Genomic DNA, 26454 nt, shown 5'->3' on the forward strand with positions numbered 1-26454 from the left:
ATTTTACACTACAGAGAGGTATGCGATTGAAGTGAATCAAAGAGACATAAGGAAAATTATACTTGTGAGAAGATTGGATGTTTGGGACAAGGTATAGATGATATATCTGGGATAAGCACTGGATACATTTTTTTTCAGCTGTTGTCTGTTTTCTGGCATTTGACCTGTTCAATACCAATTCTCTGGAATGCATTTCTTGATGAAATTAGAAATATGAAGAATTATCTGCCTTCTAGAAATTGTGGAAATGTTTTTATTTTACTAATTTTAAAGAGATGTAAACATTTTATTGCTGAATCTTGGTAATTTTAGGTTTGAGAAATGATTTAGGGCAGTGGTTCCCAAACCTGGTCCTGGAGGGTACTCTAGCCAGTCAGGTTTTCAGGATGTCCACAATGAATATTCATAAGAGAGATTCCAGGACCAGGTTTGGGAACCACTGATTTAGGCTCTGGAGGGGATAGGGTGATGATGTACTTCCATATTGTGCTGTGATCCACACTGCACAATCATAGTGACAGAGTGCAGCGGAATGTGTTGTGCAACTTATAAATTTAAACCCAGCTGATCTGATGAAGAGAGCCCTGGTTATTGAAAGCTAGTTGGATACATATTGTTAGTCTAAATTTCTACCTCTTCAAATAGCATGAGTCTTTATATCCCATATAATAAAACTCACCCTCAACGTTCTGAGGACACTGACGTCACTGTCAGTTCCTCCGGGCACTTCCTTCCGGTTCGAAGGGTTCGTGGTGGTGAAGCCACCGAAATTACTGTGTTGGGGCCCCGCCCTCGCGTCTAATGTGATGACGTCGAGGGCGGAGCAATGGCGTCAGTGGCTTCACAACCAACGACTCAGCACATTGAAGGTGGCGTTGGCGTGCGTTGATGAAGTCCGCAACAATGGCGGTCAGTGCCATCACAACGCCGAAGGGGTGAGCAGGGAGGGGGGGTTCGGGAGGAAAACCTTGCTAGCGCCCGTTTCATTTGCGCCTGAAACGGGCATGTTTTACTAGTGTAATAATAATCTTCCAGTTCTTGTTTTCTTACCGATTGCCTGCTTGTATTTTCCTAGCTTGGTAATTAGAGTTATGGTGTGACTGAGTTGCCTTCTCTTATAGGTGCTGAGCAATGCCAGACTCTTCTTGGAAAACCTCATAAAGTAAGTATTGTTCTTCAAGGAGCAGGATGCAAGCCTGCTCCCATTCTTTCATTAGGCCAGAGCCATGTTGCTTCTGATTTCTTCACACACTGGAACCATGTCTTCCAGACTAGTTTCCCTATTTCACATAAAGTAGCGTACATTCATGGTAATATATAGTAACATAGTAAATAGGGCAGATAAAGACCAGCATTTGGTTTGCTTTGAGTGGAATTACTCTACTTTTATTCCATCCCCTTGCTGTATTTATTTATTAGGATGTATTTACCACTTTTTTGAAGAAATTCACCCAAGGCATTGTACAATAAGATCAACCTAGATATAGGCAATAGACCATTTCAAGATTTGTTTGCTTTATCATAACAGAGCAAAATGAGCAGGTTAACGTGAATGATGATGTTGCCCAAATATTCAAATAATGAATTAGAAAGTGATGTAACACAGTAAATGATGGCAGATGAAGACCCACATGGTACATCCAGAAAGCCCAACAAGGCAGCCAGAGCCAAACTACAATGTTTAAAACTGACAACATTTTACTTACTATCAACCTTAAGGTGTCCTCTCCCCCCCCACAAGTAACCCTCCTGGCATATGACATGAATAGGACATAAAATGCATATAATTGCTCTTGATTTGTCCTTGCTGTTTTTGGGTCACAGACTGTAGGCTGGTGCCAAGCAGATTCTTACTTCTCAACTACTGGAGTTGCCATCGACCCCTCCAATCCGTCTAGATCTGTTATGGTTAGTTTTTGGTTAGTTTTGGGGTGATTTGGAGCCTGTAGGCTGTAGGACAGTTAGGTTAAATTAGATTTTGCTTCCTAGCTGTCCAGACGAGGCCCGAACTATGTTTTTGGGAGAATTAAGCTGTTAGCATTATTGATCCAGGCTGATGGTCACGATTATCTCGGACAATTATTCCCGCCCACCAAGGTGGTCAGACGGTAGGTCTGTAAAGACTCCCCTTTGATGGGCCTTAAGCTAACTAGGCCTTTGCATCATAAGACCAATTCCCATGACATAATCCTCATTAAGCTGCTCCAGTCATGAATTGCCAAGCTTAATTACTTCTATGTTAGTCTGTCAGCAGCCAATGGCAAGATATATTATTAATGGCTATGGAAACAAATCCTATATAGCATGGGGATTTCTTGGATATGAGGGAGAGAGTGAGTAAGTTGGAGTATGTGAAAAATGGCGTCCTCTAGCCTAGCAGAGGGACTGGAAAGATGTGCCATGGAGAAAGATTTCTCGCTAAGGGAGGGGAACAAAGATCTCTCCCTAGGAAAAGGTGAGACATTCCTATTCAGAATGAGCTAACATCAGAAATGCTGCTACAGTGAAATTCTGTTTTAAAATCAGACTCTCTTCGGAATAGTACTGGCCTGACAACTAGCAAAACCTAAGTCTATTAACCATACAGGGGGTAAGCTAGAGTAAATATGTGGTATTGACGCTATGGGGAAACATTAAATATAACATCTAATTGAAGCACAAAGATTGTAAGTTTCTACATATTTCTTTAATCAGATGTTAATTAGATTAGTTAATTAATTTGTGTATTCAGTACTGATGAGTTGGAGAAATTGAATCAAATCTCTAAACCTGCAAGATGTAATGGGGCAATTTGACAAATTGAAGAGTAGCAAATAGCCTGGATCGGATGGTATATATTCCAGACTATTGATAGAATTGAAAAATGAACTTGCAGAACTATAGTAATATGTAATTTATCTTTAAAATCAAGCATGATACTGGAAGATTGGAGGGTGGCCAATGTAACACTGATTTTTAGAAAATGTTCCAGAGGTGATACGGGAAATTACAGACTGGTGAGCCTGACGTCTGTGCTTCGCAAAATGGTAGAGGCTATTATAAAGAACAAAATTACAGAGCATATACATAAGCATGGATTATTGAGACAAAGCCAACATGGATTTAGTGATGGGAAATCTTGTCTCACCAATCTACTACATTTCTTTGAAGGGGTGAACAGACATGTGGATTAAGGAGAGCCGGTTGATATTGTGTATTTGGATTTTCTCCGAGGACAAGCAGGCTGCTTGTTCTCACTGATGGGTTGACGTCCTCGGCAGCCCCCTCCATCGGAAAGTTTACTAGCAAAGGCCTTTGCTAGTCCTCGCGCGCCCATGCGCACCGCGCATGCGCGGCCGTCTTCCCGCCCGAAACCGGCTCGAGCCGGCCAGTCTTCTTTCGTCCGCACTCGGTACGATCGTGTTACGCCGTTCGTGCCCCAGAGAGTCGACCTCGCGCGTCCTTTTCGACGTGTTTTTGTCCTTTTTTTCCTTGAGAAAAGTTCGGGAAGCGCTCCGGTAGTATTCCGGAAGACCCTTTCGGGTTTTCTGCCCTTCCCGTATTTCTTAGTTTTTGCCCCGTAAGTTTTCTTTCGTTGTCGGGGTAGGCCTCTTTTGGCCTCGGTCGAGATTTTTCTCCCTCTAAATTTTGGTGCTTCAATTTTCGCCATTTCGGCTTTTGATTTCGCCGGCGTGATTTTTCCGCCCATGACATCGAAGCCTTCCAGCGGCTTCAAGAAGTGCACCCAGTGCGCCCGGGTAATCTCGCTCACTGATAGGCACCCTGCGTGTCTTCAGTGTCTAGGGGCCCAGCACTGCCCTCAGAACTGCAGTCTGTGTTCCCTGTTACAAAGGCGGACTCAGGTAGCGAGATTAGCCCAGTGGAACGTTTTGTTCTCGGGCTCTTCGTCGGCATCGGCACCGGAGGCATCGAGTGCATCGACGTCGTCAGCGTCCGGACCATCTTCCTTGGCTGCCGCTCCATCGACTGCATCGAGGCATCGGACCTCTGCATCGGCGCCAAGGCATCGGGCGACTGTATCGACGTCGGTGGTACCGAGACTTCGTCTGCTGATGTCGTCGGACGGAGGTGCATCGTCAGGAGTGCAGGTGAGGGCTGTCCATTCCCCTGCTGGTGGCGGTGAGCCTTCGGGTGGGTCTCCTCCTACCCTGAGGGCTCCTGCGGTACAGCCCCCCCGGGATCGACCCTCTTCGGTCTCGGCCCCGAGGAAGCGACGGATGGATTCTACGTCCTCCTCGTCGGTGCCGGGGAGCTCCGGTGACATGCTTCGGAAGAAGTCGAAGAAGCATCGACACCGGTCTCCTCCCCGCGTCGGCACCGAGAGCTCTGGGTCGCCGAGGGATTCGGCACCCAGCAGGCATCGGCACCGAGAGGACCGCTCACCCTCTGTTCAGGAGGTGTCGATGCGCTCCACTCTGGACAGCCCGGAACAGCCTCCTCGCCCGGAACAGGTTCTGGCGTCGACGCCTGCATCGACCTCTTAGCCTTTCTCTGCAGCCGCTCTAAACGAGAGCCTCCGGGCCGTTCTCCCAGAAATTCTGGGAGAGCTGTTGCGCCCTACCCCTCCGGTACCGGCGGTGCTTGCGCCTCCGGTACCGTCGAGCGTGGCGCCGGCTGGCCCATCGCCCAGGTTGAGGTCCCCGACGTCGGTACCGCGTGCGGTGCCGACCGCGGCCACCTCCCAGGAAGGCTCCCCGACTACGTCGGCGGAGGGAGCTTCGCCGATGCGGGCGAGGGAGTCTACCTCTCGACGCCCCCACCGTGGACGGGGTTCCACCGAGTCGAGCAGGGCGAGGTTGCAGACACAGGTCCGTGAACTTGTGTCTGACACTGAGGGTGAGGCCTCGTGGGAGGAAGAGGAGGACCCCAGATATTTCTCTGACGAGGAGTCTGAGGGTCTTCCTTCTGATCCTATTCCCTCTCCTGAAAGACAGCTTTCTCCTCCCGAGAGTCTGTCTTTTGCTTCCTTTGTCCGGGAGATGTCTACGGCCATCCCCTTCCCGGTGGTTGTGGAGGACGAGCCCAGGGCTGAAATGTTTGAGCTCCTGGACTATCCTTCTCCACCTAAGGAAGCGTCCACTGTTCCCTTGCACCATGTCCTGAAAAAGACATTGCTTGCGAACTGGACCAAGCCACTAAGTAATCCCCACATTCCCAAGAAGATCGAGTCCCAGTACTGGATCCATGGGGACCCAGAGCTGATGCGCACCCAGTTGCCTCATGACTCTGGAGTTGTGGATTTGGCCCTAAAGAAGGCTAAGAGTTCTAGGGAGCATGCTTTGGCGCCCCCGAGCAAAGACCCTAGAACCTTAGACTCCTTTGGGAGGAAGGCCTACCATTCTTCTATGCTCGTGGCCAAGATCCAGTCTTACCAGCTCTACACGAGCATACACATGCGGAACAATGTGCGGCAGTTGGCGGGCTTGGTTGATGCTCTTCCCCCTGAGCAAGCCAAGCCTTTTCAGGAGGTGGTCAGGCAGCTGAAGGCGTGCAGAAAATTCCTGGCCAGAGGAGTTTATGACACTTTTGATGTTGCGTCCAGGGCCGCTGCTCAAGGTGTGGTGATGCGCAGGCTCTCATGGCTGCGTGCCGCCGACCTGGAGAATAGACTCCAGCAGCGGATTGCGGACTCGCCTTGCCGTGCGGACAACATTTTTGGAGAAAAAGTCGAGCAGGTGGTAGAGTCTCTCCACCAGCGGGACACCGCATTCGACAAGTTCTCCCGCCGGCAGCCTTCAGCCTCTACCTCTACAGGTAGAAGATTTTTCGGGGGAAGGAAGACTGGTCCCTATGCTTCTGGTAAGCGTAGGTACAATCCTCCTTCCCGACAGCCTGCGGCCCAGGCTAAGCCCCAGCGCGCTCGCTCTCGTCAGCAGCGTGCGCCTCAGCAAGGCCCCGCGGCTCCCCAGCAAAAGCAAGGGGCGAGCTTTTGACTGGCTCCAGCAGAGCATAGCCGACATCCAAGTGTCAGTGCCGGGCGACCTGCCGGTCGGGGGGGAGGTTGAAAGCTTTTCACCAAAGGTGGCCTCTCATAACCTCCGACCAGTGGGTTCTGCAAATAGTCCGGCAAGGATACACCCTCAATTTGGCCTCAAAACCTCCAAATTGTCCACCGGGAGCTCAGTCTTACAGCTTCCAGCACAAGCAGGTACTTGCAGAGGAACTCTCCGCCCTTCTCAGCGCCAATGCGGTCGAGCCCGTGCCATCCGGGCAAGAAGGGCTGGGATTCTATTCCAGGTACTTCCTTGTGGAAAAGAAAACAGGTCCCATCCTAGACCTAAGGGCCCTGAACAAATATCTCGTAAAAGAAAAGTTCAGGATGCTTTCCCTGGGCACCCTTCTCCCCATGATTCAGCAAAACGATTGGCTATGCTTGAAGGATGCCTACACACACATCCCGATACTGCCAGCTCACAGACAGTATCTGCGATTTCAGTTGGGCACACGCCACTTCCAGTACTGTGTGCTACCCTTTGGGCTCGCCTCTGCTCCCAGGGTGTTCACGAAGTGCCTAGCTGTGGTAGCAGCGGCACTTCGCAGGCTGGGGGTGCACGTGTTCCCATATCTCGACGATTGGCTGGTGAAGAACACATCCGAGGCAGGAGCCCTGCAGTCCATGCAGATGACTATTCGCCTCCTGGAGCTACTGGGGTTTGTGATAAATTACCCAAAGTCCCATCTTCTCCCAGTGCAGAAACTCGAATTCATAGGAGCCCTGCTGGATTCTCGGACTGCTCGCGCCTATCTCCCAGAGGCGAGAGCCAACAACTTGTTGTCCCTCGTCTCGCGGGTGCGTGCGTCCCAGCAGATCACAGCTCGGCAGATGTTGAGATTGCTGGGCCACATGGCCTCCACAGTTCATGTGACTCCCATGGCCCGCCTTCACATGCGATCTGCTCAATGGACCCTAGCCTCCCAGTGGTATCAGGCCGCTGGGGGACTAGAGGACGCGATCCACCTGTCCACGAGTTTTCTCAAATCCCTGTATTGGTGGACGATTTGCTCCAATTTGACTTTGGGACGTCCCTTCCAAATTCTTCAGCCGCAAAAAGTGCTGACCACGGATGCGTCTCTCCTGGGATGGGGAGCTCATGTCGATGGGCTTCACACCCAAGGAAGTTGGTCCCTCCAAGAACGCGATCTACAGATCAATCTTCTGGAGTTGCGAGCGATCTGGAACGCTCTGAAGGCTTTCAGAGATCGGCTGTCCCACCAAATTATCCAAATTCAGACAGACAACCAGGTTGCCATGTACTATGTCAACAAGCAGGGGGGCACCGGATCTCGCCCCCTGTGTCAGGAAGCCGTCAGCATGTGGCTCTGGGCTCGCCGTCTCGGCATGGTGCTCCAAGCCACATATCTGGCAGGCGTAAACAACAGTCTGGCCGACAGGTTGAGCAGGATTATGCAACCTCACGAGTGGTCGCTCAGTTCCAGGGTAGTGCGACAGATCTTCCAAGGGTGGGGCACCCCTTGGTGGATCTCTTCGCATCTCGAGCGAACCACAAAGTCCCTCAGTTCTGTTCCAGGCTTCAGGCCTCCGGCAGACTAGCATCGGATGCCTTCCTCCTGGATTGGGGGGAGGGCCTGCTGTATGCTTATCCTCCCATCCCTCTGGTGGGGAAGACTTTGTTGAAACTCAAGCAAGACCGAGGCACCATGATTCTGATGCTCCTTTTTGGCCGCGTCAGATCTGGTTCCCCCTTCTTCTGGAGTTATCCTCCGAAGAACCGTGGAGATTGGAGTGTTTTCCGACCCTCATCACACAGGACGAGGGGGCGCTTCTGCATCCCAACCTCCAGTCTCTGGCTCTCACGGCCTGGATGTTGAGGGCGTAGACTTTGCCTCTTTGGGTCTGTCAGAGGGTGCTCCCGCATCTTGCTTGCTTCCAGGAAAGACTCCACTAAGAGAAGTTACTTCTTCCATTGGAGGAGGTTTGCCGTCTGGTGTGACAGCAAGGCCCTAGATCCTCGCTCTTGTCCTACACAGAACCCTGCTTGAATACCTTCTGCACTTGTCTGAGTCTGGCCTCAAGACCAACTCTGTAAGAGTTCACCTTAGTGCAATCAGTGCATACCATTACCGTGTGGAAGGTAAGCCGATCTCAGGACAGCCTTTAGTTGTTCGCTTCATGAGAGGTTTGCTTTTGTCAAAGCCCCCTGTCAAGCCTCCTACAGTGTCATGGGATCTCAATGTCGTTCTCACCCAGCTGATGAAACCTCCTTTTGAGCCACTGAATTCCTGCCATCTGAAGTACTTGACCTGGAAGGTCATTTTCTTGGTGGCAGTTACTTCAGCTCGTAGAGTCAGTGAGCTTCAGGCCCTGGTAGCCCAGGCCCCTTACACCAAATTTCATCATAACAGAGTAGTCCTCCGCACTCACCCTAAGTTTTTGCCAAAGGTGGTGTCGGAGTTCCATCTGAACCAGTCAATTGTCTTGCCAACATTCTTTCCCCGTCCTCATTCCTGCCCTGCTGAACGTCAGCTGCACACATTGGACTGCAAGAGAGCATTGGCCTTCTACCTGGAGCGGACACAGCCCCACAGACAGTCCGCCAATTGTTTGTTTCTTTTGATCCCAATAGGAGGGGAGTGGCTGTAGGGAAACGCACCATATCCAATTGGCTAGCAGATTGCATTTCCTTCACTTACGCCCAGGCGGGGCTGGCTCTTGAGGGTCATGTCACGGCTCATAATGTTAGAGCCATGGCTGCGTCGGTAGCCCACTTGAAGTCAGCCTCCATTGAAGAAATTTGCAAAGCTGCGACGTGGTCATCTGTCCACACATTCACATCTCATTACTGCCTGCAGCAGGATACCCGACGCGACAGTCGGTTCGGGCAGTCAGTTCTTCAGAACCTGTTTGGGCTTTAGGATCCAACTCCACCCCCGAGGGCCCTGTTTGTTCTGTTCCAGGCTGCACTCTCAGTTAGTTGTAAATTTTTTAGGTCAATCTCAGTTATGTCCTCGCCGTTGCGAGGCCCAATTGACCATGGTTGTTGTTTTGAGTGAGCCTGGGGGCTAGGGATACCCCATCAGTGAGAACAATCAGCCTGCTGTCCTCGGAGAAAGCGAATGCTACATACCTGTAGAAGGTATTCTCCGAGGACAGCAGGCTGATTGTTCTCACAAACCCGCCCGCCCTCCCTTGGAGTTGAGTCTTCCCTTGAAGTGTATTGTTTTGCTACATACTGGACTGGCCGGCTCGAGCCAGTTTCGGGCGGGAAGACGGCCGCGCATGGGCGCGCGAGGACTAGCAAAGGCCTTTGCTAGTAAACTTTCCGATGGAGGGGGCTTCCGAGGACGTCAACCCATCAGTGAGAACAATCAGCCTGCTGTCCTCGGAGAATACCTTCTACAGGTATGTAGCATTCGCTTTCAAAAGGCATTTGACAAAGTACCTCAAAGACTCCAGAGGAAATTGGGAAAGTCGTGGGATAGGAGGTAGTGTTTTATTGTGCATTAAAAATTGGTTAAAAGATAGAAAACAGAGAGTATTATTAAATGGTCAGTATTCTCAATGGAGAGGGTTGATAGTGGGGTTCTGCAGGGGTCTGTGCTGGGACCGCTGCTTTTTAAACATATTTATAATGATCTAGAGATGGGAATAACTAGTGAAGTAATTAAATTTGCTGATGACACAAAGTTATTCAAAGTTGTTAACTCACAAGAGGATTGTGAAAATTACAAGATGACCTTGCAGCTGGTGGTGATGAAAGTAAATAGAATGTTAGGTATAGGAAAGAATGGAAAACAAAATGAGGACGTTGAATACTGTGTGCAATTGTGGTCACCACATTGTTTTTCTGTCCCTTGCCCCTTGGGAGGGGAAGACCTCAGCCTCAGAGATAAACTCCTTGGCTGGTAAAGAGAGACAATCAGACTCAGATAAGTGGCACCAAGTAAAATCTTTATTGGTATATCTCTGTCAGTAGAAAAGTGTTTGTTCCCTCTGGAGCAGTTTTGTCACCTAGTAACCAAGACTTTGCTGAATTGCAAGTCTGTTCAGATTTGGCTTTCTCGTTCTGTGCTTATATACTGTTATGAGTTCATTCTTCTAAAATGTGATTCCTCTTATTCTTACTTATTGTGCATAAAAGGGTATTTCCTGTTTTCTTCATTTACATATAAACTGTTATATTCTTCTCATATTCTTTATTATAATGCATACAAGGTTATTTCCTGTATTCTTACCAACCTCTCTTGTTCCAGTTAACCTTTTTGGAGGAGTGGCCTAGTGGTTAGGGTGGTGGATTCTGGTCCTGGCCGGGGAACTGAGTTCAATTCCCACTTCAGGCACAGGCAGTTCCTTGTGACTCTGGGCAAGTCACTTAACCCTCCATTGCCCCAGGTACAAATAAGTACCTGTATATGTAAGCCGCATTGAGCCTGCCATGAGTGGGAAAGCGTGGGGTACAAATGCAACAAAAATAAATTGGCCATTTCTTTATCCTCTACGTGTGATATTCTCATGCAGTGCAAATTGCATGAACCACCCAGCTCTTTCTCCCCTAAACACATATTTGTTGAGAAACGTTTCCTTCTTTGGAGGGTCCTCAGCCTCACTCACCATCAAGGTTATATCTATTTTTCTCCGAGGACAAGCAGGCTGCTTATGGTCGACGTCCGCGGCAAAAATTTTTGGTAAGCAAAATAATTACAAAGTCTTTTCAGTAAGCTCTGTCGCACGGGCAGCGCAAACGGCTTTGCGCCCGCAGCGCGAGCGTGCCTCCTTAGTTCCTTTTTTCTCTGCGGTTAGGTGCGGCAGTGTTTTCGCTGCAGTCCGTCAGGCCCAGGAAGAGAACTACTCTTTGCGACTGATTTTCACTTTTCTTTTTTCTTAAAAGATTAAAAAAAGTAGTTTTCCCGTAGTTTCTTATCTTTTTGTCCATTTTTAAAGTTTCCTTTCTTTTTCGATGCGGCCGGCCTTTTCCCCTTTTTTGTGCTTATTCTTTCTTTGCACAATACATAAGTACATAAGTAATGCCACACTGGGAAAAGACCAAAGGTCCATCGAGCCCAGCATCCTGTCCATGACAGCGGCCAATCCAGGCCAAGTGCACCTGGCGAGCTTCCCAAACGTACAAACATTCTATACATGTTATTCTCCGAGGACAAGCAGGCTGCTTGTTCTCACTGATGGGTGACGTCCAGCGGCAGCTGAGGACCGGAAAATCTTCCCTAGCAACAAAAGTTTGCTAGTCTCGCGCTCCTGAGCGAACCGCGCATGCGCGGCCGTCTTCCTGCCCGATCGCGAGTGTGCTCGTCAGTCCTTCTTTTTTTCCGTGGTTCGGGAACGCTGCTTTGCCGCTTCTCTGTCCAGGATCAAGCCTCTTGCGCTTTTTTCTTGTTTCTTCGCCCAGTTTCGGCGAATTTTTTCTTTTGAGTCTTTGACTCTTCTTTTCTTTTTCTCGGTTAAAAAAAAAAAACCCCTTAAAAGAAAAGTCCTTTAGTTTTCTTAGTTTCCCCTTGTTTCCTTTTGATTGTTTCGTGCAGCCATTTGGGCCACCCGGGCGGTTTCCTTTTTTCTTTTGGCGTCTTTTTTTCTGGCACCATCGCGTTCGATCTCGCCGGCGCGATTTTTCTGTCCATGTCCCTTGAAGCCTACCAGCGGCTTCAAAAGGAGCACGTTGGTGCCGCCGGACCATCTCCTTTACTGACAGGCACGCTTCGTGTCTTCAGTGCCTAGGTGAGAGTCATCAACCTGACACCTGTCTTCAGTGTCTCCAGTTGAAGAAGCGGACTCAGGTGGTGCGTTTGGCTCAGTGGAACGTCTTGTTCGGAGCCCGGTCCGGTTCTTCACAGCGTCGACGGAGCCAGCGGTACCGAGGTCATCGCAGGTATCGATGTTGGCATCGGAGGGTGCATCGTGCTCCGGAGCGCAGGTAATGGCTGTCCAGAGAACCCCATGCTGGTAGCAGTGAGCCATCGAGTGGGTCTCCACATGCCTCGAGGACTCCTGCTGTACAGGCCCACCGGACCGACCTTCTTCGGACCCGGCCCCGAGGAGTTGGTTGGATTCGACGTCCTCCTCTTCGGTACCGAGCTTCGAGCAGAAGGCTAAGAAGCATTGGCATCGGTCACTGTCCAGACACTGGTACCCGAGAGCTCTGGGGCTCCAAAACACTCGCACCCGAGAAGCGTCGATGCCGGAGGGACCGCTCATCCTATCAGGCGTTGTCGGTGCGCTCATCTCCGGACAGCCCGGTATTGCCTCCGCGCTCCAGGCAGGTTCTTACATCTTCTCCTGTACCGGCACCCTTGCCTTTCTCTACAGCCACTCTTAACGAGAGCCTCCGAGCCGTTCTTCCAGAGATTCTGGGGGACCTGTTAACGCTCATCTCTAGTACCCGCCCGGTGCCAATCGAGGGAGGCGGCGGTTGGCTCATTGCCTGTGGTGCGGTCTCCGACTCCGGTACCGCTTGCAGTGCCGGGGACGAGTGCCACCCAGGCTGATTCCCCGCCGTCATCGATGGAGGGAGCTTCATCGCCTCCGGCGCGGGAGTCTTCCTCTCGACGACACCATGGTGGACATCGGTCCTTGGAGTCGAGACAGGCATGGCTTCGGACGGAAGTTCATGAACTTATGTCCGATTCCGCAGAGGAGGGCTCGTGGGAAGCAGAGGCGGATGACAGGTACTTCTTGGACGAGGAGTCTTGTGGTTTGCCCTCTAATCCTACTCCCTCGCCTCAGAGGAAACTTTCTCCCCCGGAGAGTCTTTCCTTTTCATCTTTTGTCCAGGAAATGTCTACGGCCATTCCCTTCCCGGCGGAGACTGTGGATGAGCCCAGGGCTGAGATGTTCGAGGTCCTGGACTACCCATCCCCTCCTAAGGAATCGTCCACTGTTCGTCTACATAACATTCTCAAACAGATGTTGTTAGAGAACTTGGCGCATCCATTAACTAATCCACACATTCCCAAAAAGATTGAGTCCTAGTACCGAATCCACGGGGATCCGGAGTTGATGATGGCTCAATTGCCTCATGACTCTGGAGTGGTGGATTTGGCCCTTAAGAAGGCCAAGAGTTCTAGGGATTAAGCTTCGGCGCCCCCGAGGCGTGAATCTAGAACTATGGATTCTTTTGGGAGGAAGGCCTACCATTCTGCTATGCTCGTGTCCAAAATTCAGTCTTACCAGCTCTACACGAGCATCCATTTGCGGAATAATGTGAGGCAGTTGGCGGACTTGGTTGACAAGCTCCTGTCGGAGCAGGCCAAGCCGTTTCAGGAGGTGGTCAGGCAGCTGAAGGCGTGTCGTAAATTCCTGTACAGGGGTGCTTATGATACTTTTGATGTTGCATCCAGGGCTGCCGCTCAGGGTATAGTGATGCGCAGACTCTCATGGCTGCGTGCCACTGACTTAGACGGTAGAGTCTAAGTCCGTGTTATGGATGCTCCTTGCCGGGGGATAATATTTTTCGTGAGAAAGTTGAAAGAGTGGTAGATCAGCTCCACCAGCGGGATTCCTCTTACGACAAGCTCTCCCACCGGGCGCCTTCAGCATCTACCTCAGCTGGTAGATATTTTTTCGGGGGTAGGAGGACTGCTCCCTATGCTTATATTAAGCGCAGGTACAATCCACCTTCCCGACAGCCTGTCCAGGCTAAGCCCCAGCGTACTCGTTCACATCAACAGCGTGCGCCTCCTCAGGCCCCTGCGGCTCCCCAGCAAAAGCAAGGGACGGGCTTTTGACTGGCTCCAGCAGAGCATAGCCGAGATAAAAGTATCTGTGCCGGACGATCTGCCAGTCGGCGGGAGGTTAAAGTTTTTTCACCAAAGGTGGCTTCTTGTAACCTCCGATCGGTGGGTTCTTCAAATAGTCTGGCTGGGATACTCCCTCAATTTGAAATCAAAACCTCCAAATTTCCCACCAGGAGCTCAATCTTTCAGCTTCCAGCACAAGCAGGTACTTGCAGAGGAACTCTCCGCCCTTCTCAGCGCCAATATGGTCGAGCCCGTGGTGGTCGAGCCCGTGCCACCGGAGCAAGAAGGGCTGGGATTCTATTCCAGGTACTTCCTTGTGGAAAAGAAAACGGGGGGGATGCGTCCCATCCTAGACCTAAGGGGCCTGAACAAATATCTGGTCCGAGAAATGTTCAGGATGCTTTCCCTGGGCACCCTTCTTCCCATGATTCAGGAAAACGATTGGCTATGCTCTCTGGACTTAAAGGATGCCTACACTCACATCTCGATATTGCCAGCTCACAGGCAGTATCTGCGATTCTGTCTGGGAACACGGCACTTTCAGTATTGTGTGCTACCCTTTGGTCTCGCCTCTGCACCCAGAGAGTTCACGAAATGCCTGGCTGTAGTAGCGGCGTCTCTTCGCAGACTGGGAGTGCATGTGTTCCCTTATCTCGACGATTGGTTGGTGAAGAACACCTCCGAGGCAGGAGCTCTACAGTCAATGCAGATGACTATTCGACTCCTGGAGCTACTAGGGTTTGTGATAAATTATCCAAAGTCCCACCTTCTTACAGTTCAAAGACTAGAATTCATAGGAGCTCTGCTGGACTCTCAGATGGCTCGTGCCTACCTTCCGGAGCCGAGAGCCAACAATCTTTTGGCTCTCGTCTCTTGGGTGCAGGCATCTCAGCAGATCACAGCTCGACAGATGTTGAGATTGCTCGGCCACATGGCCTCCACAGTTCATGTGACTCCCATGGCCCGTCTTCACATGAGATCAGCTCAATGTACCCTAGCTTCCCAGTGGTTTCAGGCCACTGGGGATCTAGAAGATGTTATCCTACTGTCCACAGATTTTCTCAAATCCCTGCATTGGTGGACAGTTCGATCCAATTTGACCCTGGGACGTCCATTCCAAATTTCTCAGCCACAAAAAGTGCTGACGACGGATGCATCTCTCCTGGGTTGGGGAGCTCATGTCGATGGACTTCACACTCAGGGGAGTTGGTCCCCCCAGGAAACCGGTCTGCAGATCAACCTCCTGGAGATACGAGCGGTCTGGAACGCTCTAAAGGCTTTCAAGAATTGGTTGTCCAATCAAATTATTCAAATTCAGACAGACAATCAGGTTGCCATATATTATATCAACAAGCAGGGGGACACCGGATCTCGCCTCCTGTGTCAGGAGGCCATCAGAATGTGGTTTTGGGCTTGCCAGAACGGCATGTTTCTTCAAGCCACCTATTTGGCAGGTGTAAACAACAGTCTGGCCAACAGGTTGAGCAGGATAATGCAACCTCACGAGTGGTCTCTCAACTCGAGAGTCGTACGCAAGATCTTTCAAGCGTGGGGCACCCCCTTGATCGATCTTTTTGCCACTCAGATCAATCACAAGGTCCCTCAATTCTGTTCCAGACTTCAGGCCCACGGCAGACTAGCGTCGGATGCCTTTCTCCTGCATTGGGGGGAGGGCCTCCTGTACGCGTATTCTCCCATAGCTTTGGTGGGGAAGACTTTGCTGAAACTCAAGCAAGACCGCGGAACCATGATTCTGATTGCTCCTTTCTGGCCCCGTCAGATCTGGTTCCCTCTTCTTCTGGAGTTGTCCTCCGAAGAACCGTGGAGATTTGGAGTGTGTTCCAACCCTCATCACTCAGAACGAGGGGCGCTTCTGCATCCCAACCTCCAGTCCCTGGATCTCATGGCTTGGATGTTGAGGGCGTAGACTTTGCCTCCTTGGGTCTCTCGGAGGGGGTCTCTAGAGTCTTGCTTGCTTCCAGGGAAGATTCCACTAAGAAGAGTTACTTCTTTCTATGGAGGAGGTTTACCGTCTGGTGTGACAGCAAGGCCTTAGATCCAGGGCCGTGCCAACACGGTAAGCGAGGTAAGCATGGCAGGGGGGGCGCTTCCCTCTGGGGGGCGCCGCCGCACCATGCTCACCTCGCTCGCTCTCCCCGCTCCCATTGTTCAACTTCCCGCCCTCTTCTCCCCCCCCCCCAACATCCCTTTTCTTTTTTTTTTCTTTTTAAATTTACCAGCGTTATTTCCTTGACGTCAGAAGAAGGCGGAACACAGCGAAGGGAAGGCTAGAGACGTCGGGAGCGCCGCCTCCTTCACTGACGGTGTGCTGCTGGACCGCCACGGAGGTAAATTTAAAAAGAAAAAAAAAGAAAAGGGATGTTGGGGGGGGAGAGAAGAGGGCGGGCAGTTGAACAATGGGAGCGGGAGGGCAGGGGAGAGACGAGAGCATGGATGCGAAGGGGGAGGGGAGAAGAGGGCGGGCCAGGCCAACTGGGACATGATGGGACATGGGAGCGAGAGGAGAGAGAGGAGCATGGATGCGAGGGGGGGGTCATGGAAGGGAGAGAGGGGAATTGCTGGATAGGGATTAATGGAGGGGGCAGGGGACAGAGGAGCATGGATGGGCATGGATTGGGAGGGCAGGGCTCAGGGAGAGAGGGGAATTGCTGGAAAGGGATGAATGGAGGGGGCAGGGGACAGAGGAGCATGGATGGGCATGGATTGGGAGGGCAGGGCTCAGGGAGAGAGGGGAATTGCTGGAAAGGGATGAATGGAGGGGGCAGGGGACAGAGGAGCATGGATGGGCATGGATTGGGAGGGCAGGGCTCAGGGAGAGAGGGGAATTGCTGGAAAGGGATGAATGGAGGGGGCAGGGGACAGAGGAGCATGGATGGGCATGGATTGGGAGGGCAGGGCTCAGGGAGAGAGGGGAATTGCTGGATAGGGATGAATGGAGGGGACAGATGGGCATGGATGGATATGGATTGCAGGGCAGGGCTCAGGGAGAGAGGGGAATTGCTGGAAAGGGATGAATGGAGGGGGGCAGGGGACAGAGGAGCATGGATGGGCATGGATTGGGAGGGCAGGGCTCAGGGAGAGAGGGGAATTGCTGGGTAGGGATGAATGGAGGGGGCAGGGGACAGATGGGCATGGATGGATATGGATTGCAGGGCTCAGGGAGAGAGGGGAATTGCTGGAAAAGGATGAATGGAGGGGGCAGGGGACAGAGGAGCATGGATGGGCATGGATTGGGAGGGCAGGGCTCAGGGAGAGAGGGGAATTGCTGGATAGGGATGAATGGAGGGGACAGATGGGCATGGATGGATATGGATTGCAGGGCAGGGCTCAGGGAGAGAGGGGAATGGCTGGATAGGGATGAATGGAGGGGTCAGATAGGCATGGATGGATATGGATTGCAGGGCAGGGCTCAGGGAAAGAGGGGAATTGCTGGATAGGGATGAATGGAGGGGGCAGGGGACAGAGGAGCATGGATGGGAGGGCAGGGCTCAGGGAGAGAGGAGAAATTGCTGGACATAGAGGGGAGGAAAGAGAGATGAAGGAGATGAAATGAGGGAAAAGGAAGAGAGGAGAAAAACGGCACATGGATGAAGAAAATAGGCAGAAGCTGAGGACCAGACATGAAGAAGAAAGGAGGAAAGGAAAGAAATAAATGGAAAGGAAGCCCTGGAAACGGAGTTAAGAGGACAGATAGCAGCAGAATCAGATACTGGGCCAGCATGATCAGAAAAAGAAAGTCACCAGACAACAAAGGTAGAAAAAATCATTTTAGTGTTTGGAATATGTCCACTTTGAGAATTTACATCTGCTATCTTATTTTGCAATGTATAGCAATTTGTTTCTAAGAATATTGCTGACAATTCCTGTCAGTGTGGCAAGTGGTGAGCGATCATTTTCACAGGGGGGGGGGGGGGGGGGGGGGGGAGAGGGCCGCCGCCGCCACCACCAACTGATAGTCTGCAGGGGGGGGCGCCAACTGATAGTCTGCAGGGGGGCGCCAGAAACCCTAGGCATGGCCCTGCTTAGATCCTGTTTGTTCTGTTCCAGGCTGCACTCTCAGTTAGTTGGTACATTTTTTTTTTTTTCCAATTCTTTTTTATTGGTATAGATTTATCTTACATTACAAGTAGAGAAACAATAAAACAACATTACACAAAGTGTCTGGTCTACTTATCTAACATCTGATATTATCCCTATACCTTCCCATTCCGACCTCCCCCTCCACCCTCCCCCCCCGTATCATGGTGGTGCTTCTGGCTGTTCCTTAAATTGTTCATAAGACTGCCATAATTTACCAAAGGGTCCCATTCGCCCTCTTCTGATAGCTGTCAATTTGGCCATTTGATACAGAATGTCCACTCTCTGCCATACTTTTTGCATATCCGGCGATTGCTGTTTTTTCCAGTTTCTTGCTATAGCAATTTTAGCCGCGACCAGGTATTGCGTCGCCAGCCTATGTTGCAGCCCCGTCGTTGATATCGGCTTGATATGAAGTAAACAATTTTCGGGCTTGCAAGGGAAGGGTTGTTGAATCACTTTAGTAATCATTGAGGTGATTGCCTTCCAGTATTCTATTATTTTGGGGCATTCCCACCAGATGTGCATGAATGATCCCTTCGCTCCACAGTTTCGCCAGCAGTCTGCCGATACCTCTGGATATATGCGATGCAGTCTCTCTGGCGTATAATACCACCAGTAGTATATCTTATATCCATTCTCAATTGCACTCTGAGCCAGAGATGGTTTAAAGAGATAACGATATCCCCTCTTCCAGCAGTCTTTAGTTATTGTGGTTTGTAATGCTGTTTCCCATCTATTCACATACATTGCTTGGGGGTCAGTATGACTTAACAAAGCTAGATATAGACGCGATATACTTCCTCTACCCCCACCCTTCCCTAATGCAATTTCCAGAGTTGTCTCCCCCAATTCCAATTCCTCTCGTGCCTTGCTAAGGATATAGTTACGGATACAACAGTAAAATACTTGATCTCTGGCTTGCAGCCCATATTCCTCCTGCAATATTGGAAAGTCTACCATTTTGTCCTCATCCCATAGTTGACCCAAAGTGTAGAGCCCTGCGCGTGCCCAATGTTTGTAGCTAATTTCTGTCCCTCCAAGCGGAAACCCCGGGGCCCTACCTATTCCTGTCTTGTGAAAGTATATTCTTTCAGGAAACCAGTTCCTCCTAATTTGATGCCAAGTGGTCAAAATGTGCCTAATTCCTATGGGAGCCCTTCTACCTATATTCCTAAGATCCTTGTCCATTGACCACATAATGTCTCCTATTTCTCTCATTCCCAACCAAGCTCTTTCCCAATGCAGCCATTTTTTGTTAACAGCCGGGTGCCAATCGGCTAAAATTCTTAATTGGGCTGCCTGATAGTATAAGAGGAAATTTGGCACTCCCATCCCTCCTCTCTCTTTTGGTTGGTACATAATATTGCGTTTCACCCTCGGCGGTCTCTTTCGCCAAATGAAGGCAAACATTTTCCTGTTTAAATGTATAAAGAAGCTTCGAGGGATAGGGATGGGCAGTGCCATAAAAAGGTATAGGATCTTTGGCAATATGATCATTTTTATCGCATTAATACGCCCCGTCCAGGATATATTTAGGCCTTCCCATCTATCCAGTTCACCAAATAGTTCTCTCACTTTTTGAGGATAATTGGCCTCATATAGCTCCTCCAACTTAGGAGTAACCTGAATCCCGAGATATCTTATAGATTTAGTGGCCCATATAAAAGGGAGTTCAGTTTTGAGCCGTACTACCTCCTGCTTAGGAACTGTGAGATTTAATATCTCTGTTTATTAATATTTACCTTAAAGCCCGATTGTGCCCCATATTGTTTCATTATCTCTATGGCCTGCTTTATGGAAGATTCTGGGCTTGTCAGCGTCAAAAGGATGTCATCTGCAAATAACATCAGTTTATGTTCCCTTTTCCCACGCACTATCCCCTTAACTCCTTCCTCCCTTCTGATATTACATGCCAGTGGCTCCATTGTCAGTGCGAACAGTAATGGTGATACTGCACAGCCTTGTCTAGTACCTCTCTTAAGATGTATTGATTCAGAGTAAGAACCATTGACTTTCAGGATCGCCAGGGGAGCCTGATATAGGAGCTGTAGCCATTTCAGATATCTCCCCCCCACACCGATCTTATCAAGGGTCGCAAAGAGGAAAGGCCATTCTACTCGGTCGAACGCCTTTTCCGCGTCCACCGAGAGAACAACTGCTGGCACCTGTTCATCCCTGACCTGCTGAATGAGATGTTGTAAGCATCTAGTATTATCAAATGCCTGACGCCCTGCAATAAAGCCCACCTGATCCTCATGTACCAATCTGGGCATCATCACCTGTAGTCTACTAGCTAGTATTTTGTGAATATTTTATAGTCCACATTTATAGGGAGATAGGTCTATATGACCCACATTCTTGAGGGTCCTTCCCAGGCTTAAGTATCAGGGTGATCGCCGCCAGCCGCCACGTAGAGGGCACTCTTGTGCCTGATCATACGCAAGAAAAAGTCTCAACAGAAGTGGTGCCAACAGCGAGGCAAATAGCTTATAAATCTGGCGGGATACCCATCTGGCCCTGGAGCTTTGGCATGTGGCAAATTCTTAATAGCTTCCTTTATCTCGTCTATTCCTATGGGCTCCGATAATCTCTCTCTTTCTCCCTGCGTTAGTTGCGGTAGCTCTACCCCCTGTAGGTAGGTAGTTATCTCCCCGACTGTAGCGTCCACCTCTGATTTATAAAGGCTTGTGTAAAAATCATGAAGTGTTTCTTGTATATCCCCTGTTTCCGTGACTGCCTGGCCTTGCTGTGTTTTGATACTATGGATATGGTTTCGTGTCATCTGCTTTTTCAGCTTGTTTGCTAACAGTCTACTTGCTTTATCCCCCAGCTCATATTGCTCCTGTTGAACTTGTTGCAATTGACTCGCCACTTCTGCCAATTGCAACTCATTAAGCTGCATTTTATATTTATGAAGCTCATTCTGGAGATTTATATCCTCAGGTTCGCCTTATGTTGCTGTTCTATTTGCACTATCCCTTTTCTAAGTTCTCTCTCTTTGGCTGCTTTTTCTTTATTTAAGTGGGACCTGAGGGAGATTAGCTGCCCCCTCAGTACCACCTTTAAACCCTCCCATAAGCTCTCTGGGTGGACCTCTTCCACATCATTAAACTCAATATAATCTTTAATGTATTGTTCTACTTTTCCCACATTCTCTGGGTCATGTAAGAGAGCTTCAATCCAGCCTCCAGTACCTTCTGCTCCTCCTCTGCATTTCCCCTTCCCAAGAGTCAGGCCGGACTGGAGCATGGTCAGACCATGTGCGAATGTCTATTGTTATTTTTGTACAGCTCTAGCCATCATCCCATCCCCAAGCCAGAGATCAATTCTCAAGTATGAATTATGCGATGCTGAATAATATGTATAATCTTTTCCTGCATGTGTGATACCCTCCATAAATCTATTAGACCCCACCTCTGCATAAAACTGGAGATCATTTCTCTGTCTTTTCTAGCATATCCCGCCTGTCCCTTTTGAGTTATCCATCACCGGGTTCAGTGTCAGTTGAAATCCCCACCATTAATAATTGGCCTTGCATGTTTTCTTGCAGCACTGCTTCAATTTCTCTATAAATTACCTTGCCCTTCATTGGGTGCATACACTGTCATAAAATGTATATTGAGTATTATAAAGTGAGGCTATCACCATAAGATATCTGCCTCCCTTATCTTCTATTGTTTTAATAATGCGCCATGGCAGTTTGTCTGAGAAGGCTACCAATACTCCTCCCTTTTTATGATGCTGCCTGTTCGCAGCGTGGAGCATTACTGGGTATCTTTTGTGGGCTATCATTTTCTCATGACATTTTTTAAATGCGTTTCTTGTAACATAATTACATCACCTTTCATTTTTAACAGTTCTGTAAACATACGCTTACGCTTAATTGGTGAGTTGAGGCCCTTAACATTCCATGTCACACAATGAAACATATTATATATTGCAACCACCAGATACTCCCATCTTGCCCCCCTCCCTTCCCTCCCCCCCTTCCCCCCCCTTTCACACAAAAGACATGTCCCATTCACCTCTGGATACATGCCTCTAGCTGAGAGGAGCAACGTCATCTCCCGTCTCTCAGCTCGCTCTAGTGACTTCTCCTTCCCCTCCTATTGATATAGTTCTTTGCCAACCTGTTCCAGTGATCAATCATATGACTCCTCTCCGTCAGTCTATTGTCCATATCATTTTCTCCCGTTCGGATTGTGCTTGCTTGCCCGATATTTGTCGTCGGAGGCGTCCACGGCCTTGCGATAACCCTTTGCCATTTGGTTTTGGGGGACAGACTCCCGTTCCTTGCTCATCTTGTGGAGGATCTTCTGTAGTCTCCCTTCGCTTCAGATATTCCTGGCGCTTCTTCCTATTGACGCAACTCTCCTTTGCTTCCCTCTTGAAAAAAGGGTTAGGGCAAATGGGTACTGCCATTTATATACACTACCTTCCTCTCTCAACTGCGCCGTCAACGGACGGAGTTCTCCCCTTCGTTTAAGGGTCATGCTGAGAAGTCCTGGATAATTCAATCGGTAGCTCTCCCAAGTTATAGGGGCTGCCCCTCTTGGCCTTCTTCATCACTGCTTCTTCACTGTGAATTTTGTAAAACACGCCACTATATCCTTCGGCTGATTCTGTTTCCGCATACCCAGTGCCCTTTGGGCACGTTCAATGCTGATGGTTGTTTATCATAGCATTCAGACTCATTAGATAATCATTGCGCTGCAATGGATCTCACCACCTCTTCACAATTGTTAAATTGTCGGGCGCCTCAGGTACCCCCCGAATTCTTATATTGGAGCGTCTGCTCCTATTCTCTAAGTCCTCAACTTTGTCTAGGAGGTACCTGCTTCACTTTCCTCTCCTCCAGTTGTGCTCCATAGCTTTCATCGCCTCTCCCTGCTCCTCTTGATCATTTTCTATCTCCAGGACTCGATTTCCTAGCTCAGTTATTTCACCTCGCAGCTCCGCGCTCAACGGGCAAAGTCCCTTCGCACTTCTTTGAGGTCCGTTTAATCTCTTGAAACCATGAGCAGAGCTTCGCCCAAATCTCTGGTTCTACCTCCATTCTTTCATTTGAGGGCTCATCGCGTGCTCGCTCTGCATTTTCATGATCCCTTCTCGTGCTATGAGCGCCATTTTGTTCCGTTCTCCCTTTCTGTTGTTGATATGAGAACGCTGCTAGGTCCGGCAATTCGCCTTCGCTTGCGACATCATTTGAATTCGTTCTTTTTCACCAGTCAGTCGCTATGCTTTTCAGCCGATTTGCGGGGTAAGGATCGCTACTTAAATGCTTTTTTTTAATGCTGATCAGCGGGAGCTTCGTTTTCAACTGCTCCATTCTGTAGCGTGACGTCACTTCCTCTCCAGTTGGGTACATTTTTTAGGTCAATCTCAGTTATGTCCTCGCCGTTGCGAGGCCCAATTGACCATGGTTGTTGTTTTGAGTGAGCCTGGGGGCTAGGGGATACCCCATCAGTGAGACAAGCAGCCTGCTTGTCCTCGGAGAAAGCGAATGCTACATACCTGTAGAAGGTATTCTCCGAGGACAGCAGGCTGATTGTTCTCACAAACCCGCCCGCCTCCCCTTTGGAGTTGTGTCTTCCCTTCTCTTTGGTCTTGCTACATATGAAACTGGCCGGCACGAGCCGGTTCGGGCGGGAAGACGGCTGCGCATGTGCGGTGCGCATCGGCGCGCGAGGACTAGCAAGCACTTTGCTAGGAAGTGTTTCCGATCGAGGGGCTGCCGTGGACGTCACCCATCAGTGAGAACAATCAGCCTGCTGTCCTCGGAGAATACCTTCTACAGGTATGTAGCATTCGCTTTCTTCCTAGATGGATATTTCTTTCTATTCTCTTCCATGTCTAAGAAGGGGAGCTCCCACTCTAATCCAAAGGAAAGGGGTACCTGTGCCAAGGAGGTTTAATAAGTCAGGAGATGTTAGGAGCGTGCTTTGCCCATTGTCTGGGCTGAAGCCAGTAGATGAGCTTGCTGCCATATCGAGTTACCAAAACAATAGCAAAACCTCTATTGAAACAATAGCAAACTTGTACAGTTTATGTTTGCACTCTTTCTGTTAGGAGGAGATTGGGGGGGGGGGGGGGGGGCGGTGTAAGGGGAGTTGGGGGTAGGGAAGATTTTGAGGGATCTGTGGAGGGAGGGTTATATTAATTTTTTTTACTTTGTTCAAGAGCTTGCTTTTGTTATTTGCAATGCTGTATTGTAGTTTCAGTGCTATGCTATCTGCCTTTATTTTGCTTATGATGACCATAAAGGTATTTCTACACAAAAACAATAGCAAACGCTTATGACTGCCTATGTGTGGTGCATCTGTAAAAGGTCTAAAGCTGATCCAGTTGGATAGGCAGTGGCTTAAAAGGAGGATAAGGAGTTTATTTTTTTTTAATTTGACAGCTTTTTTATTTGTTTGTAAGCTTCCCATATCTACATATATATAATGAAATAAAATTGAAAATCACTAAAATATCATAAAAAAATATAATAGCTGGTAGAAACAGCAGTGCTAAACTCTCTCTGTATTCTGTGCTCATTTTTCTACACTGTTCTATAGAATACAGTAACACATGGCCAAATGTTAGTGAGGGTATCATGATCCTGATGGGTTCATCTTAACTGTTGTAATCTGCTTTGGGAAGCTTGGTGTTTATACAGATAGAATATATTGAAATTAAATGGAAGTAAAATTAAACTCTTCTTTCATTGGAGCACAAGATAAAATAATAAAAATGCATATTGTTTCATGGAGGTCTCTCATTTGTTTAAACATAACTAAATGGCCTATAAGCCCCTAATGTGGTCCATTGGTTTTTTAAATATTTTTTCTTGTGATTTTTACTGTGCCAAAACTGAAAACTCTTCTCTTCTTTCTGGTGGATAATAAAATGAACTTAACACTGTCCACCCTAAAAGGTTGTTTTGTGGTTGAACATGAGGAATTGTGATATTGCAATAATAAGTGTGTGTTTGTGTTCCTAGTCATGCATCCAAAGGTTATGTAATCCTTTCAAGAAAGCCAATCATTTAACTTATTAGTAGAACATAAGCACAAAAGCATGGTATGGTCGCATTTTTCATGGTAATACTATAGCCAGCTAAGGAACAGGTTATTTTGAGTTAGTCTTCACTGCACCAAACTTGCTTTCCTTGTGCCATCACTATCCAGTTGAATAGGCAGTGCCTTAAAAGGTTGGGGATAAATGATTTTTTTAAAAACATTTTTATCCCACATTATCCCAAGCAAGCTCTGGTTCAGTGTGGCTTATGTTTGAAAATACAGTGAGGCAGAGTAATAGAATTCAGTAACATCATGGGAGCAAGTAGATGGATGTGTCTGAAGCATATAGCAAAGATGAGATTAGCCTATTTAATCCAACTGGGCATTTAAAAGTCTGTCCTTTAATGATGCCACATGTTAAGAAATCATAGCCATAAGTTATTCAAACTTTCACATGCACACACCAGAGCAGGCATCCATACACACATTGCAAAAGTAAACAATTTCTACAGAAATATATCCAAAACTTAATTTTTATTTCCTCATTTTCATCTTCCAAAATTTTAGACAGCAGATGTCAGATCAGTAGGACCCAATCAAATAAACTCAGAAACAACACAGTTTATACCTAATTGTTCAACCACCCTTAGGTTTTGCCTTTGGGTTTAAAAAGCAATACCATGTGCATGCAAGATCTGCATAAACAAAACCATTAAAGTTTTAAGCAAATGTCACGCTTTCACAACCGGAACTAGGTTTGTGAGCCCTTGGGCCACTGCCGAGGAGCGGCAGTGGCAGGCAAAACCACCCCACACCAGAGACAAGGCAGAACAGGACTGGAACCCCGGACTGGAGTTGCAGCAGAGGCAAACAAGCAGGGAATAAGCAGAGCCGGCACACTTAAACTTCACCTGCACTTGGCCGCTTTTCACTAGGAGTTGAACCCCTGGCTGCAGGTGACCGGCAGGACTTACTGGGCAAGGCAGGACTGGATACCCACTAGGGCTGAACCAGGACTGATGGTCCAGAGGGGAAAGGAACATACCCGGGACAGCAGGGCAAGGAAGGGATAAGCTAAAGGACAGGACTTAAAGCTGTAAGCAGCCACTAAAACAGGGAACAAATACTGACAGAGAGAAGACAGGACTGGAAGCTGCAGAACAGCCACTAAAAACACAAACAGACAAGGACTAGACACAAAACTACAAGCCAGAGACAAGACTAGAGAACAAGTAACAACCTAATCTAAACTACACACAGACTAACTAGAACATACAAGACTCTCAAACAAGAACCCAAACTAAGCAAAAGTGCAACAAGCACCAACGTACCAGGGTCAAAGGCAATGCAGAAAGATTTCAGAATGGCTAATAAGCCCAGCAGCAGCTGATGCTCAGCTGCAGCAATCACCAGGCAACTATGGGAGCTGTGCAGGTTCAACAAAAAGAGCAAGTCTGGAAGATCCAGACCGGACCTGGCTGAAATCTGGAACGGGAAACAGCACACCCGACAATCCAATGCAGCACCAGGCCTGGCCACCAGGGGCGAGATGACTGAGAGCCTGAAACCAGGGCACGACCATGACAGCAAATGCCCCAAATATGTAATGCTTGGTAGCAGTAAGTTAAACAATGATGGAATA

The 26454-nt window shown here is 48.8% G+C and overlaps 1 protein-coding gene across 1 annotated transcript in view; it reads left to right on the forward strand.

Annotated features, from left to right (window-relative positions):
* Positions 1 to 26454, forward strand: part of DGAT1 (diacylglycerol O-acyltransferase 1) — a 365492-nt gene that overhangs the window by 84509 nt on the left and 254529 nt on the right. The window contains exon 3 of the mRNA XM_030220830.1: positions 1122 to 1162. Within this exon, the coding sequence (XP_030076690.1) occupies positions 1122 to 1162 (41 nt within the window). The remainder of the gene's footprint in view (positions 1 to 1121; positions 1163 to 26454) is intronic.

Source organism: Microcaecilia unicolor, chromosome 1, assembly GCF_901765095.1.
Source record: "Microcaecilia unicolor chromosome 1, aMicUni1.1, whole genome shotgun sequence".
Taxonomy (NCBI): domain Eukaryota; kingdom Metazoa; phylum Chordata; class Amphibia; order Gymnophiona; family Siphonopidae; genus Microcaecilia; species Microcaecilia unicolor.